The sequence below is a fragment of the Simochromis diagramma genome, unplaced genomic scaffold (assembly GCF_900408965.1).
Source record: "Simochromis diagramma unplaced genomic scaffold, fSimDia1.1 OVJJ01000685.1, whole genome shotgun sequence".
NCBI classification, from domain to species: domain Eukaryota; kingdom Metazoa; phylum Chordata; class Actinopteri; order Cichliformes; family Cichlidae; genus Simochromis; species Simochromis diagramma.
This window is the reverse complement of record NW_024387477.1, coordinates 7,002,834-7,018,625: the sequence shown is the minus strand read 5'-3', so window position 1 is coordinate 7,018,625 and position 15,792 is coordinate 7,002,834. Positions and strand designations below refer to the sequence as shown.

The window sequence follows — 15,792 nt, the reverse complement described above, 5'->3', positions numbered from 1 at the left end:
CCTGGACTGGGGCACTCAGCAGCAGCTGGTTGGGCTGCTGATGGTTGTTAGCCCCGCTGGCTGCTCTGTTCTGGGCTTTGTGCTGTGCCAGGCTCAGCAGCTACCCAGCTCCCCTACAGCCCTGTCTGAGCGCGCTTGTTAGGAAGCTGCCTAAAATAGAGGAGAAATATCTTGTCTCACTGCACCGCCCCTATCCGCACGCCTGGCTGGTTTAGCTGTCTGGCTGCTGGTGCAGGCTTACCTGGTACCTAGAGTGTAGGGTTTACATAGCTCTGTGTGCGCGATGAGTCTGAACCTGTGGCTGATCTCTGTCGTGTCCTAAGATGAGGCTTGGATGCATTGTTTATCTTAACACGTTTTCATCTGGCGACCCGCTCCCTGGCTATCTCCCAGGAGAAGTGAGTGCAGGAGACCTGAAGCGAAAGTCAGGGCTCAAGGTCTGCCTCTCCGCCTCCCAGTCACAATAAATCCTTTCTGGTTAGTAGCGCTACACTTGTGCTTTTGCTGTTGGGTTAGTTGGATGTTGTTTTTGTTTTTTTAGGTATTTTTCTCCACCTAATCGTTCAAGCATTGTCTCAGTCATGTGAGAGTTTACTAAAATACCCAGCGTGGGGCAGATAACAGTTTTAAATGAATTTTAATTTGCAAAATAATCATATTAGTAAGTGTTAGTGTGTCATGGGTCCCATCCAGTTATTTGGTTCATTAAACTAGTGCTATCATTACATTGGCCAGTATGCCAATTGTTTCCCGTTACAGTAGTTTTATACTGGTTTAATAGCACCACAGACAGCCTTCAGCAAATATCTGAGTTGCTGGGAGGTATTGCTCTTGGCAATATTGAGGCCAAGTGGTGAACATCAGCACACACAAACAGCCAACAAATCAATGTTCATATAACCTCCTAGACACCTATACACATACTGACATAGCGGATATCAGACAGCAGCAGTCAATATATTTTCAATTCAGATCTGTCAGTTAAGTGTCAGATATTTCATGGCACCTCTGCACTTCATCATGATTTATTACACTCTTGAGAGAATCATTTTGTACAAATCATGGCTGATTCATAGATTGTTTTCTTGGCGAAAGCACGTGAAGTCGTTATTGTTATTCTATATTCACCACACATAGCTTATTTACAGAAATGCCCTCTCTTAATTGCCCATCTACCTTTTCTTTGTAGGGCAGCCACGTCGTCCGTAACTTAGCCGTGTGCTGCGTTGACAAGCAGTGATCATGTAATTAACACATCCTGAGATGTGAGTGATGGAGCTCTGAATATAGAAGACGTGATGGAAAATAATGACACTTGGTCAAATGATAAATTAATGCTTTTAAAGATGCAAATTGAACACGACTACAAAAAAAAAATCTCTCCTTTAATCTCTAATGTTGGAACAGGCACCCAATTTAGAATTCCTCGTTGATTTAAAGCGTGTGCCAACATCAGATTGATTTGCATATATTACAAATATGCACACATATTCACGTTCTGATCTTGGGAGAAAGATGAGGTATTATGCATGTGCTTCTTTTCTTAAATCCACAAAATACTCTTAATTATTTCCATGGAAACTGTAATAAAGAAAAAAGTATATACAATATAGTGAGGTGCATTCAGAATCGATGTGTGGCTATAGCATTGGCATACATCACAAAGGACGTATGGGGCTTTTATTACACATTAAACTTGACAATCCACTGAATAGATTTGTACTATTCACGCTATTCATGTGTGTTTAAATAATAACTTCACATGAAATGAGTGCAGGAAAGTTTTAAGTATGATCTCTGTTATGCCCTTGAGTCAAAAGTCAGCGGTTGGTGTGTGTGCTGATTGAGTCACATAAGCAGAGTGATAAATAAGCTCAGAGTGAGACATCATTTCCACAAGAGATCTTTGTATCCTATGTGCGGAAATGGAGCGAGGGAGCGTCCTGTTCACTAACCTATCTTTGATGTACCCTTTCGCTTATGATGTCGTGAAAAAGTGCTCCGGCAGTTATTAAATAGGGACTAGTTCATGTTCACGCTAAGAGTGCTCTACACGTTCGCACCTCGGAAAACGTTCGTCTTTGTGAGTATTGACATGTGTAGAGACAGTCGTTATATGTGTTTACATGGAGCGAACTGTATGCTGATGTAATGTACATGTTAAGCTAGGCTAATCGGCAAGTTGTTATTAAGATGTGTGTTAACCAGCGATTCATTTTCATTTTTTCTCATATTCTAGTTACATAAAAACAAGAAAGTCAAGCCTTGTGTGGAAGACCTCTTCTATTTGTTCGCTAGCTGTCTAACCTCACAGGGTCACGTGTCGTAAGGGCAGCACAGTAAAAAGACGAAGGAAAAGACGCCTACTCAGCGGGTTCAAACATACAGAGCTACTTTAAGCAACATGAGTCTACGCTCAGGAAGAAATTACCTAAAAGACTACGCTGCTGAAGAGCTAGACGAAGCAGCCGGTGGTGAACAGCAACCAGACGTTGCCACTCAACCAGCTACAACGCAGCAACGGTCTCAACCATTCGACACCAAGTCGCAGCAATCCAGAACATCGACAAGGCGTTCTCAACGGACATCCTCATCAACAGCTTCAGCAGCTGCAAGGGCCTACGCCAAAGCTCAAGCAGCACGAGCTCAACTGGCCTTCGCTGAAAAGGAAGCTAATGCAATGAAACAGAGAGCTGAACTGGATGCTCATCTACATGTCCTCCAGTGCCAAAAAGCAATAGCCGCAGCTGAAGCAGAGGCCTCAGCCTATGAAGAAGCAGAGATTCAGAGCGGGGAGCTCTACGGACAAATTTGTGAGGAAGCTGAGCCCATCAGTACAGTGCACCGCACTAACGAATATGTTCGACAACAATGTGAGTTACTCTACCCAGACACTCAGCACGACTCAGCACAGCTTCCTAAAGGAAATCGCAATGAAGTAGATGCACAAGACAGCACACAAATAACTAATCCCTTTATAACCAACACTCAGACGAAAACACCACCTGTAACTAGAGAAAGGAAACAGGAGCAAACAGTGAACACTGGTGTAGTCGACACGTACTGGTCCAACTCCACAAAGCACACCCCCGACCTTAACAACTGTGTACCTGAATCAAGTGAAATGCAACAGTTTGCAAAATACCTAATTCGCAAAGAACTAGTCAGCACAGGTCTCTTGCAATTTGATGACAAACCTGAAAACTATTGGGCATGGAAAACCTCATTCATCAGCGCAACCAAAGACCTAAATTTGTCTCCAAGAGAGGAATTAGACTTGCTAACAAAATGGTTGGGTCCAACATCATCCGAACAGGCTAAGCGCATTCGTGCTGTACACACCCTCAATCCTGCTGCAGGTGTGAAGATGGTCTGGCAACGCCTTGAAGAGTGCTACGGCTCACCCGAGGCTATTGAAGACGCACTCTTAAAAAAGGTAGAGGACTTTCCCAAACTCACAAACAAAGACAATGTTAAGCTGCAGGAACTTAGTGACATATTATTGGAGCTACAGTGTGCTAAACAAGATGGCGCACTCCCAGGACTTGCTTACCTGGACACAGCTAGAGGAGTCAGGCAAATAGTAGAAAAACTTCCCTTCAACCTACAGGAAAAGTGGACAACTGTAGGAACACAGTACAAGGAGACTCATAGTGTGTCATTTCCTCCTTTCTCAGTTTTCACACAATTTGTCCAGCGGCAAGCGAAAATGAGGAATGACCCAAGCTTTGCTATGTCCAAGGCCAACACCCATGTCCCTTCTCCCACAGAAAAGCTGAGGTCTTATAGTCGCAAACCTACCGTGTCAGCACACAAAATGGACATTACGGCAGACCCGGACCAGAATAATCTCAGTCCAAAGAAAATGGAGGAACCGGATCGCCAGTGCCCAATCCACAAAAAACCACATCCACTCAAAAAGTGTAAGCTCTTTAGAGACAAACCTATTGAAGAAAGACAAGCCTATCTCAAAGAGCACCACATATGTTACAGATGCTGTGGGTCTGTCCAACACATTGCGAAAAAGTGTAAAGCAGTGGTTAAGTGTATTGAGTGTGACAGCCTTAAACACTTATCTGCAATGCATCCTGGTCCTACTCCTGCCCCTAAGAGTACTACACCAGGAAACAACGACAATGAAGAGCAAATCGAGAGTTCACCTTCAGTCGATTCAAAGTGCACAGAGGTATGTGGCCAAGGTGATAGCCCACGTTCATGTTCTAAGATCAGTTTGGTCAAAGTGTATCCCGCAGGCCAAAAAGAGAGAGCTATAAAAATGTACGCGGTAATAGATGATCAGTCCAACAAGTCACTGGTTAAGTCAGAGTTTTTCAGCCTTTTCAAAGTCAATGCCAAACCCACTCCATACACCTTAAAGACTTGCTCTGGCAGAGAACAAGCCTTAGGTAGGAGAGCTGTAAACTTCTTCCTCGAGTCCTTGGATGGAGAAGTCAACATCTAACTACCCCCTTTAATTGAATGTGACTCTGTTCCAGACAATAGATCTGAAATACCCTCTCCAGAGATTGCCCAGCATCACCCACATCTTCTTCCAGTGACAGATAACATCCCACCTGTCGACCACCACGCCCCAATCCTTTTACTCCTTGGACGGGACGTCATCAGGGTCCATAAGGTACGTGAGCAAATCAACGGACCCAATGATGCACCATACGCCCAAAGGCTAGACCTGGGTTGGGTTATTGTGGGGGAGGTGTGTCTAGGAAAAGCGCACAATCAGTCAGAGGTCAATGTCTATAAAACACACACCTTAGATAATGGACGTGCATCCTATTTTGAGCCTTGCCCAAACACAATTCACGTTAAAGAGAATTATGGGGTTACTATGAATGCAACCTGCATCACAGACGATTTGGGACACTCTGTGTTTGTTAGATCTGAGGGTGATAACAAACAAGCCATGTCTATCGACGACAGAGCATTCCTGACAATAATGGACAATGAAGTTCATCAAAACCAAGAGAACAGCTGGGTTGCACCTTTACCCTTTCGCTCACAGAGAAGGAGGCTCCCTGACAACAGAGAACAAGCCCTAAAACGCCTCTGCTCTCTCCGAAAGACTTTGGAAAAGAGACCAGAAATGAAAGATCACTACATCCAATTCATGCAGGCAATGTTGGATAACGACCAAGCCGAGCCTGCCCCGCCTCTGCCGCAAAATAAAGAACATTGGTATCTGCCCACGTTTGGTGTATACCACCCACAGAAGCCACAACAAATACGAGTCGTGTTTGATTCAAGTGCAGAATGTGGTGGAATTTCGCTCAATCAAGTGCTTCTTGGTGGACCTGATTTGAACAACTCCCTGTTGGGAGTGCTGTTGCGCTTCCGCAAAGAGCCCATAGCCCTGACAGCCGACGTGCAGCAAATGTTTTACTGCTTCGTTGTGCGCGAAGACCACAGAGATTATCTCCATTATCTGTGGTATGAGGACAACGACATCACAAAGAGCATAGTCGAGTTTAGAATGAAGGTCCACGTGTTTGGAAACAGCCCGTCACCAGCTGTCGCCATCTACTGCATGAGACAGGCAGCACAGCAGGGTGAACGAGAACACGGATCTGATGCAAGACAGTTTGTTGAGCGTCAGTTTTATGTCGACGATGGTCTCACATCAGTCGCCACGCCAGAGGAAGCAATCAACCTGCTCACAAGAACGCAAAACATGTTGGCAGAGTCTAACTTGCGCCTCCACAAGGTGGCATCAAACTGCAGTCAAGTCATGGAAGCTTTCCCTGTTGAGGATCGTGCAAAGGACCTGAAAGATTTAGACCTAGGAGTAGACCCTCTTCCAGTTCAGAGAAGCTTGGGACTCTGTTGGAACCTACAATCTGACAGCTTCACTTACCAGGTGTCAAATGAGAGCAAACCATTCACACGGAGGGGAGTATTGTCGACAGTTAATAGCCTCTATGACCCTTTGGGATTTGCTGCTCCCATAATAATGCAGGGCAAAGCATTACTCAGGGAACTGTCATCTGATGGAAAAGACTGGGACACACTCTTACCCCCTGAGAAACAGGAGAGGTGGGACTCATGGAAAGACTCTTTGCAAGCCCTTGAGAACCTCCAAATACCAAGGTGCTACAGCCCAGGTACGTTAAGCACAACGAAAGTGAAAGAACTTTGCATTTTCTGTGATGCCTCCACTGTCGCTATAGGTGCAGTAGTCTATCTGCGTACAGTTGACAGTGAAGGACAGTGTCATACTGGGTTTGTGATGGGGAAGTCTAAACTCGCACCTCGCCCCGCACATACTGTACCACGCCTGGAACTATGTGCTGCTGTGCTCGCGGTGGAAATGTTTGAGCTCATCAGAGATGAGTTAGACATTAAAGTAGACAATGTGACTTTTTACACAGACAGCAGGATTGTGTTGGGGTACATACACAACACCTCCAGACGATTCTACATGTATGTTGCCAACAGGGTTACGCGCATTAGAGCATCCACCCATCCGAGTCAATGCCATTATGTACCAACTGAGTTAAATCCAGCTGATCAGGCCACTCGGTTCATTCCAGCAGCAGACCTGCAGAACAGCACCTGGTTCTCAGGTCCACCCTTTCTGTACTCTGACCCACACACAGAACCACGCACTGGTCCTTTCACGCTCATCGAACCTGAAAAAGACAGAGAGATACATCCGGTAATAAAAGTAATGAAAACTACTGTAGCAGAGCCACAGTTGGGTTCTGACCGTTTCAAAAAGTACTCAAACTGGATCACTCTTTGCAGAGTCATAGCCAGACTCATTCATGTAGTTACATCCTTTGCACAAAAGACAAGTGGACAAAGGGGATGGAAAGGTTTCAGTGAGACACCGAGCGTCCAAGAACTCATCCGAGCCCAAGCAGTCATTATTCGAGCTGTCCAACAAGAAGCTTACAAAGGGACGCTTGAAAACATTAAAGAAGGAAGGAAGGTCAGTGGCATATTTGATGCACTCAAAAAGCTCAATCCTGTAGTGGACAAAGACAGTCTCTTACGAGTCGGTGGACGTCTTTCTGCTGCCGATCTCACAGAGAATGAAAAGCACCCTCTGATTATCCCATCTACCAGCCACATCGCCATGCTAATTGTAACTCACTATCATGAACGAGTGGCTCATCAAGGAAGACACATAACTGAAGGAGCTATCCGTGGTGCTGGGTACTGGATAATTGGAGGGAAGCGGCTTGTGTCATCTGTCATTCATCGGTGTGTCACATGTCGCAAGTTGCGAGGCAAAATGCAGATCCAGAAAATGGCAGACTTGCCTGCAGACCGAGTCACCCCTGAACCACCCTTTACCACTGTAGGCCTAGATGTATTTGGGCCATGGACTATTGTGACGCGTCGTACAAGAGGTGGTTGTTCCCAGAACAAACGTTGGGCTGTGTTATTCACATGCATGTCAACTAGGGCTGTGCATATCGAACTGATAGAGACTATGTCTGCTGACAGTTTTATCAATGCATTAAGAAGGCTCTTCTCTATTCGGGGCCCAGCCAAGTTTCTGCGCTCGGACAGAGGCACAAATTTTGTGGGCGCTTGTAAGGAATTAGACCTAAACTCAGGAAACAAAGCAGTAGGAAAGTACCTGCAAGAGAGAGGGTGTGTTTGGACTTTCAATCCCCCTCATGCGTCTCATATGGGAGGCTCGTGGGAGCGCCTTATAGGCGTTGCCAGGCGCATTCTGGATGCAATGTTGTTACGAACTGAACAAACACGTCTTACTCATGAAGTGTTGTGCACCTTCATGGCCGAGGTGATGGCAATTATTAATGCAAGGCCTCTTGTCCCCATATCCACCGACCCTGACAGTCCTGCAGTACTCACTCCAGCAGTGCTACTAACGCAGAAGATGAGTGCTGTGTCCGCCCCACTTGGGAACTTCTCATCAGGGCAGCTGTTTGGGAAACAATGGAAACATGTTCAACTCCTCGCTGACACTTTTTGGAAAAGGTGGAAGGGAGAGTATTTATCCACCTTACAAGGCCGTGCAAAATGGACAGAGACTAGACCTAATGTCAAAATAGGAGATGTGGTCCTGCTAAAAGACCCCCAAGCCAGCAGGAACGAATGGCCCATGGGACTAATAGTAAAAACATTCCCCAGCAGCGACAAGAAGGTCCGAAAAGTGGAAGTGCGGACTGTAAAAGATGGGACTGTTAAAATGTTTCTCAGACCAGTTTCAGAGATTGTTGTTTTGCTTGCAGAGACTGAATGAATATTCTTCAATGCTAGATGATGTTTGAATATGTTGTATTGATGTTTATTGTGATATAATGTGTGTATATCAAGCGGGGAGTGTTATGCCCTTGAGTCAAAAGTCAGCGGTTGGTGTGTGTGCTGATTGAGTCACATAAGCAGAGTGATAAATAAGCTCAGAGTGAGACATCATTTCCACAAGAGATCTTTGTATCCTATGTGCGGAAATGGAGCGAGGGAGCGTCCTGTTCACTAACCTATCTTTGATGTACCCTTTCGCTTATGATGTCGTGAAAAAGTGCTCCGGCAGTTATTAAATAGGGACTAGTTCATGTTCACGCTAAGAGTGCTCTACACGTTCGCACCTCGGAAAACGTTCGTCTTTGTGAGTATTGACATGTGTAGAGACAGTCGTTATATGTGTTTACATGGAGCGAACTGTATGCTGATGTAATGTACATGTTAAGCTAGGCTAATCGGCAAGTTGTTATTAAGATGTGTGTTAACCAGCGATTCATTTTCATTTTTTCTCATATTCTAGTTACATAAAAACAAGAAAGTCAAGCCTTGTGTGGAAGACCTCTTCTATTTGTTCGCTAGCTGTCTAACCTCACAGGGTCACGTGTCGTGAGGGCAGCATAATCTCCACTGGATTTTTTTTGTGAACTGCTAATGGTATAAGAATGCTGGCATATATATTCCTAAAATATTCCACATTTTGTTTAGATTAATCCAAAATCACTCGTCAAGTCTGTGTTTCATGACTTTAATATTACTATGTGTGAAAATTGTCAAATTGAAATCATAAGCGATAATAATTCAGGACAACGACATGATAGTGATGGCAGTTTTATCGCAGTAAGATTTTTATCTTTGGTAACCACCTGACAAAACTAACGGTGAAACCACTTATATTCTTAAAACTGAATTTACATCCAGCAACTACCATATGTTTTTTCATGTGGATACATTTTCACAGCAAGTTTGTCAAGAATTGAAAAACATGTAATAATTTAATTGGCATTCAAGCCTGGGTAAGAAAAAAAAAACTGAGTAGCTAAAGAAACTGACCATTTGGCCTAAAGCGATTTGCCGCGCGGACAGAAGAGCAATGAGACATCAGATTCAGAGATTCAGGCAGTTTATCTGGTGTTAAATGTTATATAAGGCTTCGCTCACTTGTCAGTTCTGTTGGACATAAAAAGCTGGTCATTGCAGTGAGTAATGACCATGTTATTTATGAACAATTTTAGTCGCCAGCAGCTAAAGTTTAGCTCATGCCAATTGCTAATCAAGCTTTACTAGCTAACCTTGTGAGTGACTGGTTGTTATTGCTATGCGCCGGAGCTATGAATGGTGTAAAACTTGTAGCTTCTGGGTTTACATGAAACCGATATGAAATTATGTGAAACATATGCTGCAGAATTGTCTCAGCCTGGCAGCCCTATAAGGAAAACCTGATTCTGCTACTGTATGCATGTAAAGTAAGTAACACTAAAGCAGTGATGTGACGCAGGATTATTGATTTTCTTGTCTTCACTATTTGACGTATTTTCTAGAGATTTAAATGTCTTTAACCTTGAGCTGTTGTAGGACTGTGATCTGATCATCCCGAAGCACCCTGTTTACAGCTCACTGCCATGATACACACTTGAAGCCCACTTGTAATCATCCAGAATACCACAGGCATCTGATTTCTGGTTGCACTTCCAAAAAGTCGAAAAGAAAAAAAAAAAATACTCCTATAGATTTCTGGTTTGCTGCAACTATTTCTCCACGAGGGTTTGAGAATATTGTATGAGTTACCCACATCAGCACCAAGGACATTGGCTAGCCGTAGTAAGGGGGCGCTGTTTTCTCTCATGGGGAATCGACCGTGCAAAAGACATAAGTAAAGTTTTGAAAGTAGGAAAAAAAATTTAACAGATGACTTTACCCACACACATACAACATACCCTGGATACTTACTGTACAGCTGTGGTCAGAAGTTCAGAAGTTTGCATACATGCATGAGCATGAATATCGTGGTCAATTTAAGCTTTTAATAATTTATTAGAACTGTTGTTTTTCTAGATTGAATGATTGTAAAGCATACATCTTTAATGGCTTTAGGAAAACAAGAACTGGGTGCAGAAGTTTGAATTTATTTAGGATTTTTCTTTAATCCACACATCTGAAATTATACGTACAGTCTCAAATATATGCAAATACTTAAATGTTTTAATTAAGTGGTGCTGAAGGCTCAACAATTTGTCTTAACTTGACAAGGCCAAGCTCTATTAACGTCTCATTAGTAATCAAGATTTGGCACAACTGGTAGTTTGCTAGCATAAAAATTAATTGTTTGACAGCACTCACTGGATTAACCAATACTCATAACAATGAGAAAGTGCAAGAAACTCAGAGAACATCTAAGAAGGAGTATTTTTTTTTTTTAATGATTTCTTTAAAAATGTTCTTTTTCCAGGGTGGAATGATTGTGCAGCATGCATGTTTAATGACCTTATAAAGCAAGAATTGTATTTTTCTGTTATCTACAGAGGAGTAAAATCGTGCATACAGGCTTAAATATATACACACACCCACTAATATTTGGTTAAATGTCCCTTAGTGAGTTGTGGCTTAACTTAGATGCTTTTGGTAGCCGTCAAAAACTTCTGAAGAGGGGTGGGCACGATACACAGAATCCAAAGTACCATCAGGGTGTACACCCCACCCCTGGCGTCGTTGCCCACCTCTCAATGTTAAATACACGTAGACATTGAGGGCTAGCAGGAGGGACCATGCGCTTACCTGCTGCTCTCTGGCAGGTAGCTCCATGCCCTCCTGGGTTTTAAATGCACCTTAGAACACACATGCATCAACACTACAATGAGCGGGTGGAGGGAGGTTTGGAGTCTTCTCTCACCCCCATTCTCTGCGACCTGCTGGAGCGGGGGGGCTAGGAGGAGGAGTTGGCCGTCCGACTGCGGTCTGGAGTGTGGGGCCTCCCTGCTGCTGCGGAGTCGGGGCGGTCTGCCTCCCCCCACCGCAGGGAAAAGGGTAACACCACCTGGGTCTGGGTGCAGTTCCCCCCTCCAGGGGCAAGGGTACCTGGACCCGGTTTGTAGAGTATGCTTGGGGAGTGTGATTGTGTGTACAGCGTCTCTTTATGTCTGTCTCCACGTTGGTTGAGTGTGGAGTAAGTGCATATGAGAGCATGAGGGTGGGAATGGATGTTTGTATATGTGTGTGCCTGTATTTCTGTGTCTATATGTCAGGTTGGGTGTCAGGCGCCACCTCTCTGGGGACATCTTAGGCCCTCCAAGGTTTGGAGGCCTATCTCCCCCTACCACCACTTCCCCTGCCAGTGGCGGACTCCCTCAGACATCGGTGCGTTGGTGGTTCTTTGTGTCCGGGGGTGGGCGTCCAGGTACACACCGGCTCACTCCTTGGCGGCCGCTTATCGGGGCCTGGAGCCTGGGGCTCGCTCGGGCCACTTCGGAGGTGGGGTGCCCCCAGCCTCTCGGCCTGGGGCTCGGTCACTCAGGCACGGCTGGCTGCCGGCGGAGCTCACGGGCGCGTCACTACAACTCCCCCTGGCTTCTGCTCCGCGGCTGCTGAGTGAGCCCTCATCTGGGACTCTCCTCAGCTCTTTCTGGGACAGTGGCGCGGCTGCCCCTCTGCTGGTCTTCCTTGGTCTCTTGTGTTCTGGGGGCCTCTGGATGTCTGGAGTTTTGATCTCCTCCATACCTGCTTCATGCCCTGGAGGACGGGGCTGCGGCCCCCCCACACCCTCTAGCAGATCATTACATGAAGGAACCTTTTGAAAAAACAAGCGCGTCCATGCTCACAGGTGTACACACGGGTGATCACACCCATAAACTACACCCTTTTTGGCTTCTACCTCAAAGCACACTGTGTTATGTTGATCTTATGTGCTGCACAATAATGTTTAATATTTAGTATTTACTGTCATATTCCCATATATCATTGTGATGTTGTTTATTCTATTACTCTTGTTCTCTTCTGCTTGTTTTCTTTTTTCTTTCTCAGCAGGTGATCCAGGTGATTGATATATGCATTTTTTTTTCTTTTTTTTTTTTCTGCTCATTCTGTTGGTTTTTGTCTTTTGCCCTTCTCCCCCATCCCTCTTCTCAGCTGTTTCTCTTTCCCTCTTTCTTTCTCCCCTTCTTTCCCCCAGTCAAGTCTGTCCCGTATTCAGTAAGTGAAAATAAAATAAACAATAAAAGGTGAATCAAATGGACCATTACGGCAAGGCTGGGATGGTCAATTTGGTAAAGTAAATCCGTTGGGCATCTTTCTTTGCCTTTAGACAACAATTCTGATGGCAAAAGAGCCAAACGGGACAGGCAAAAGAAAAAAAAAAAAAAAAAAAAACTTCTGAAGACTTCATTTTTAACATATCCATAAATTTTCAATAGGACTGAGCTCGAGTCTTTGGGAAGGCCATTCCAGAAGCTTAATGTTAGTCTGCCTTAGCCATCCATTCCAAAACCAGCTTTGATGTGTGTTTGGGATCATTGGCTTGTCAAAAGAGCCAGTTGTGTCCAAGTTTCAACCATGCAGCTGTTTATGTAAGGGTGAAGTTGAAGAATTTGGAGGCAGTCCTCCTTTTTCATTGTGCAATAGACCAATACCACTGACAGCAAAACGGCCCCACAGCATGATGCTACCACCACCATGCTTGACAGCTGGTACAGTGTTCTCAGGTTTGAAAGTCTCACCTTTACTCCTCCAAACATGCTCAATCTTTGCCTCCTGTGATTGTAAAAACCTTTCTTTAGAAGGCATTTGGTTTGTCCATGATGACAGTTGCAAATTTAATTCAAGGTTAATAATGGCTATTTTGGTGAAGGAGCTTCTTTGTTGGTCAGCACTCTCTCAGTCCTTGGTGATTTAAAACTAACTTTGCTGGACAGAGAAACTGGTGTTCCAGCAGTTTTCATTTCATGGCAGGCTTGAGCCTCAGTGTTTCCTGAACATCATACCAAATTTCCTGTAATTTGAGGGTGACAGTTTTGGTCCTGCTCCACACTTTGGCAAAGTGGTGACACATCTGAATAACTTGCACTTGCGTACAGTTGTTTGAACTCATGATCCTTGAGTTGTTTAGAAATGCCTCCAAGAGACCCTCTCAAGCTGTCTAAATCTACAATTCTGCTTCTTTGATGTTTACTGAGTTTCTTGGACTTTCCCATTTTTCAGAGTATTCAGTATTCAGTCAGTTCAGTGCATACTGTCAAACAAAAACTTTTTATGCTGGCAAAGAAAGTAACAGATGTGGTTCATTGTGATAACTAACGAGAAGCTAACAGGCCTTTTGCTATTGTCGAAGATATTGTTCTTCAGCACGACTTATTAACAGAGAGCGTATGTATGTATCTAAGCTTGTGTGTACACTTTTGACTCTGTGTGGATTAGAGAAAAGTCCAAATAAATTCAAACTTCTGCGCGAAATTCAAAGAGTTCAAAGAAATCACTAAAAGCCCCAAATTACCATGACATTCATGCCTGTTGAGTTCATGTAAACTTGAGACCTCAACTGTATTTGCAAGCATACTGTTTATGCTGTTACACAGAAGCAGTTTACTTTTATGCAAGCTGATGAAGAGAAATATGTAATGACATCCATTAAGCTGCAGTTTTGAGCACTTCCACTTCACAATGACAAGGCATTTTTCAGAGATTTAACAGTTATTTCTTTTTCTTTTCTTTTCCACAGATTAATAGGAAAAAAAACACCTTCCTATAAACTACCACACTTAACGCTATGACACTGGGTTTAGCTGAGTCACTGGCTGTTGTGCCACCGCCAGTTAACTGGTAAAGAAACTGCTATCAAACGATCTTTGCCAACAAAATCACGCCACTTCATACGAGCCAAACTAAAGTGTGTTTGAGTGTAATATTCATCGACAGTTCAGTGACTAATTTGATATACAGGCCATCATTTAATGTACCGTATAGCACATCATATTCCATCTAACACTTCCTGACAGAAAGCCAATACATCAGGCACAGTTCTGGGTAAAGCCTGAGGATAGAGTTTTATTTTGCTAAATGTAATAGCAGTTCTCACATAGCTGCGCGCCCATTAAGTTAAACAAGTGACGGCAAAAAGATGACAGGATTGATAATTTTCTGTTCGCTGTAGGTCACTGTTTATGCTTGTTTACCTGTACATTTAATATGGTGCTACAGTTTGTTTCTATACCATACTTTCTACAATTTAAAAAAGGGCTGTTTTTTCTTTTCTTTTTTATTGCCAAAGTTTAAACCTCTCAGAAATGCTTGACATAAGGTAGCTGATTAACATAACATACATAAAAATGAGTCAAGATGATCTGAGATATGATTTCAGGTAAACACAGCAATCAGTGCCATCTGGAGCAAGATTTTCTTTGCTTTGTCCCTCATTTTACATTAGCAACCTACAGATTTAAAAAAAACAACAACAACAACAAAAAAACACATCAGAAGTCTTTCTTATCTATTTGCTTTGGTCTCTCAGTTAAAATAATAAGAATTAAAAATAAATACATTACAGTCCTAATGGGATGAGCTATTTTTAAAAGAACGCCATCACATCTGTCATGTTCACTTTTCATAAAGGCCATTTTGAGCTAGTTTATAAACTCCAATGAAGCAGCAGCATGGGAGAAGACTGATGCGCCTCTCCATCACCACTCCACCCTCTCCCAAAAAGGAGAGAAATTAATTAAATTCTGGGTGAGACAAAGGCTTAGAACATAAAGGGCTGCTGTTAGCATTTTTCTAGCCCATTGATTCCTTGTTACTACTGCACATTATGGCCCCCCGAACCCTCATAAATCAATTCATACCCTATTGTCCTTTTCAGAAGGCCCTCTTCACTGTTGGCTCTAACATGGCCGAGGTGACAATAATCTATTGTTTCAGTTTAAAGCTCAGTGCTGCACCCCAGACCCATGGCCGCTGAGGGCATCAGGATGTATGTGCTGCCTGCAGGAAGCCAGGGTGAGGGTGGGTGCAGGGACTACTGAGCAGTGGCAGAAAGACGGGTTGATCTCTGCAACACAGGAAATCTATCTTTGTCTTTCTGAGAGGTATGCATACTGTAGCAGAAATTTAGAACATGCTGGTGAACCCTTCGTCACTTGACTACTTAAAATACTTTGATTTCATCTAAATGAAGTTCAAAAAAACTTGTAGGAAGATGTTAAGGGAAAATTCAATCCCAGATGAAAGTGCGCGGGCTTGTGTTGGAAGAAAAGTGATTTCCTCGAGTGTGGACTGAAATTGAAAACTATTTAACAGAAACATAATGTGCCACTTCTCTGTTCTCTGCAGTTTTTTTTAATGATTGTGGCTTTAAACGTTCCCCGAGGTATCTGTTTGGTTAGATTATAATTTATTTTCCATTTTGGTTCATCAAAAGGTACTGCATGAATCAAAATGCAACTCATGTGCCAACATGTAGAAAGCTGGTAATAAAAATGTCCTCTTCTAGTTATTAAAAACCAAACAGAGCCTGGTACAAACTGCTCATTTTCAACAAAAGGTCAGGTATGCCGGAGAAGGAAAAACTCTCTAATT

At 43.6% G+C, this 15,792-nt stretch overlaps 2 protein-coding genes across 2 annotated transcripts; both read left to right on the top strand.

The window, feature by feature from the left end:
- The first annotated feature begins 1,857 nt into the window (after nt 1-1,857).
- On the top strand, nt 1,858-4,480 carry LOC120724253. The gene is made up of 2 exons (XM_040016355.1): nt 1,858-2,083; nt 2,240-4,480. Exon 2 carries the CDS (start codon nt 2,405-2,407, stop codon nt 4,460-4,462), a length of 2,058 nt encoding a protein of 685 aa, XP_039872289.1. The 5' UTR covers nt 1,858-2,083; nt 2,240-2,404; the 3' UTR covers nt 4,463-4,480.
- LOC120724252 lies at nt 4,467-8,358 on the top strand. The gene has a single exon (XM_040016354.1). The coding sequence runs from the start codon at nt 4,847-4,849 to the stop codon at nt 8,231-8,233; it is 3,387 nt and encodes a 1,128-aa protein (XP_039872288.1). The 5' UTR covers nt 4,467-4,846; the 3' UTR covers nt 8,234-8,358.
- The last annotated feature ends 7,434 nt before the right edge of the window (nt 8,359-15,792 follow it).

Coding starts and splice junctions, on each gene's coding strand:
- LOC120724253 (XM_040016355.1), top strand. CDS start 2,405: ATGAGTCTACGCTCAGGAAGAAATTACCTAAAAGACTACGCTGCTGAA.
- LOC120724252 (XM_040016354.1), top strand. CDS start 4,847: ATGAATGCAACCTGCATCACAGACGATTTGGGACACTCTGTGTTTGTT.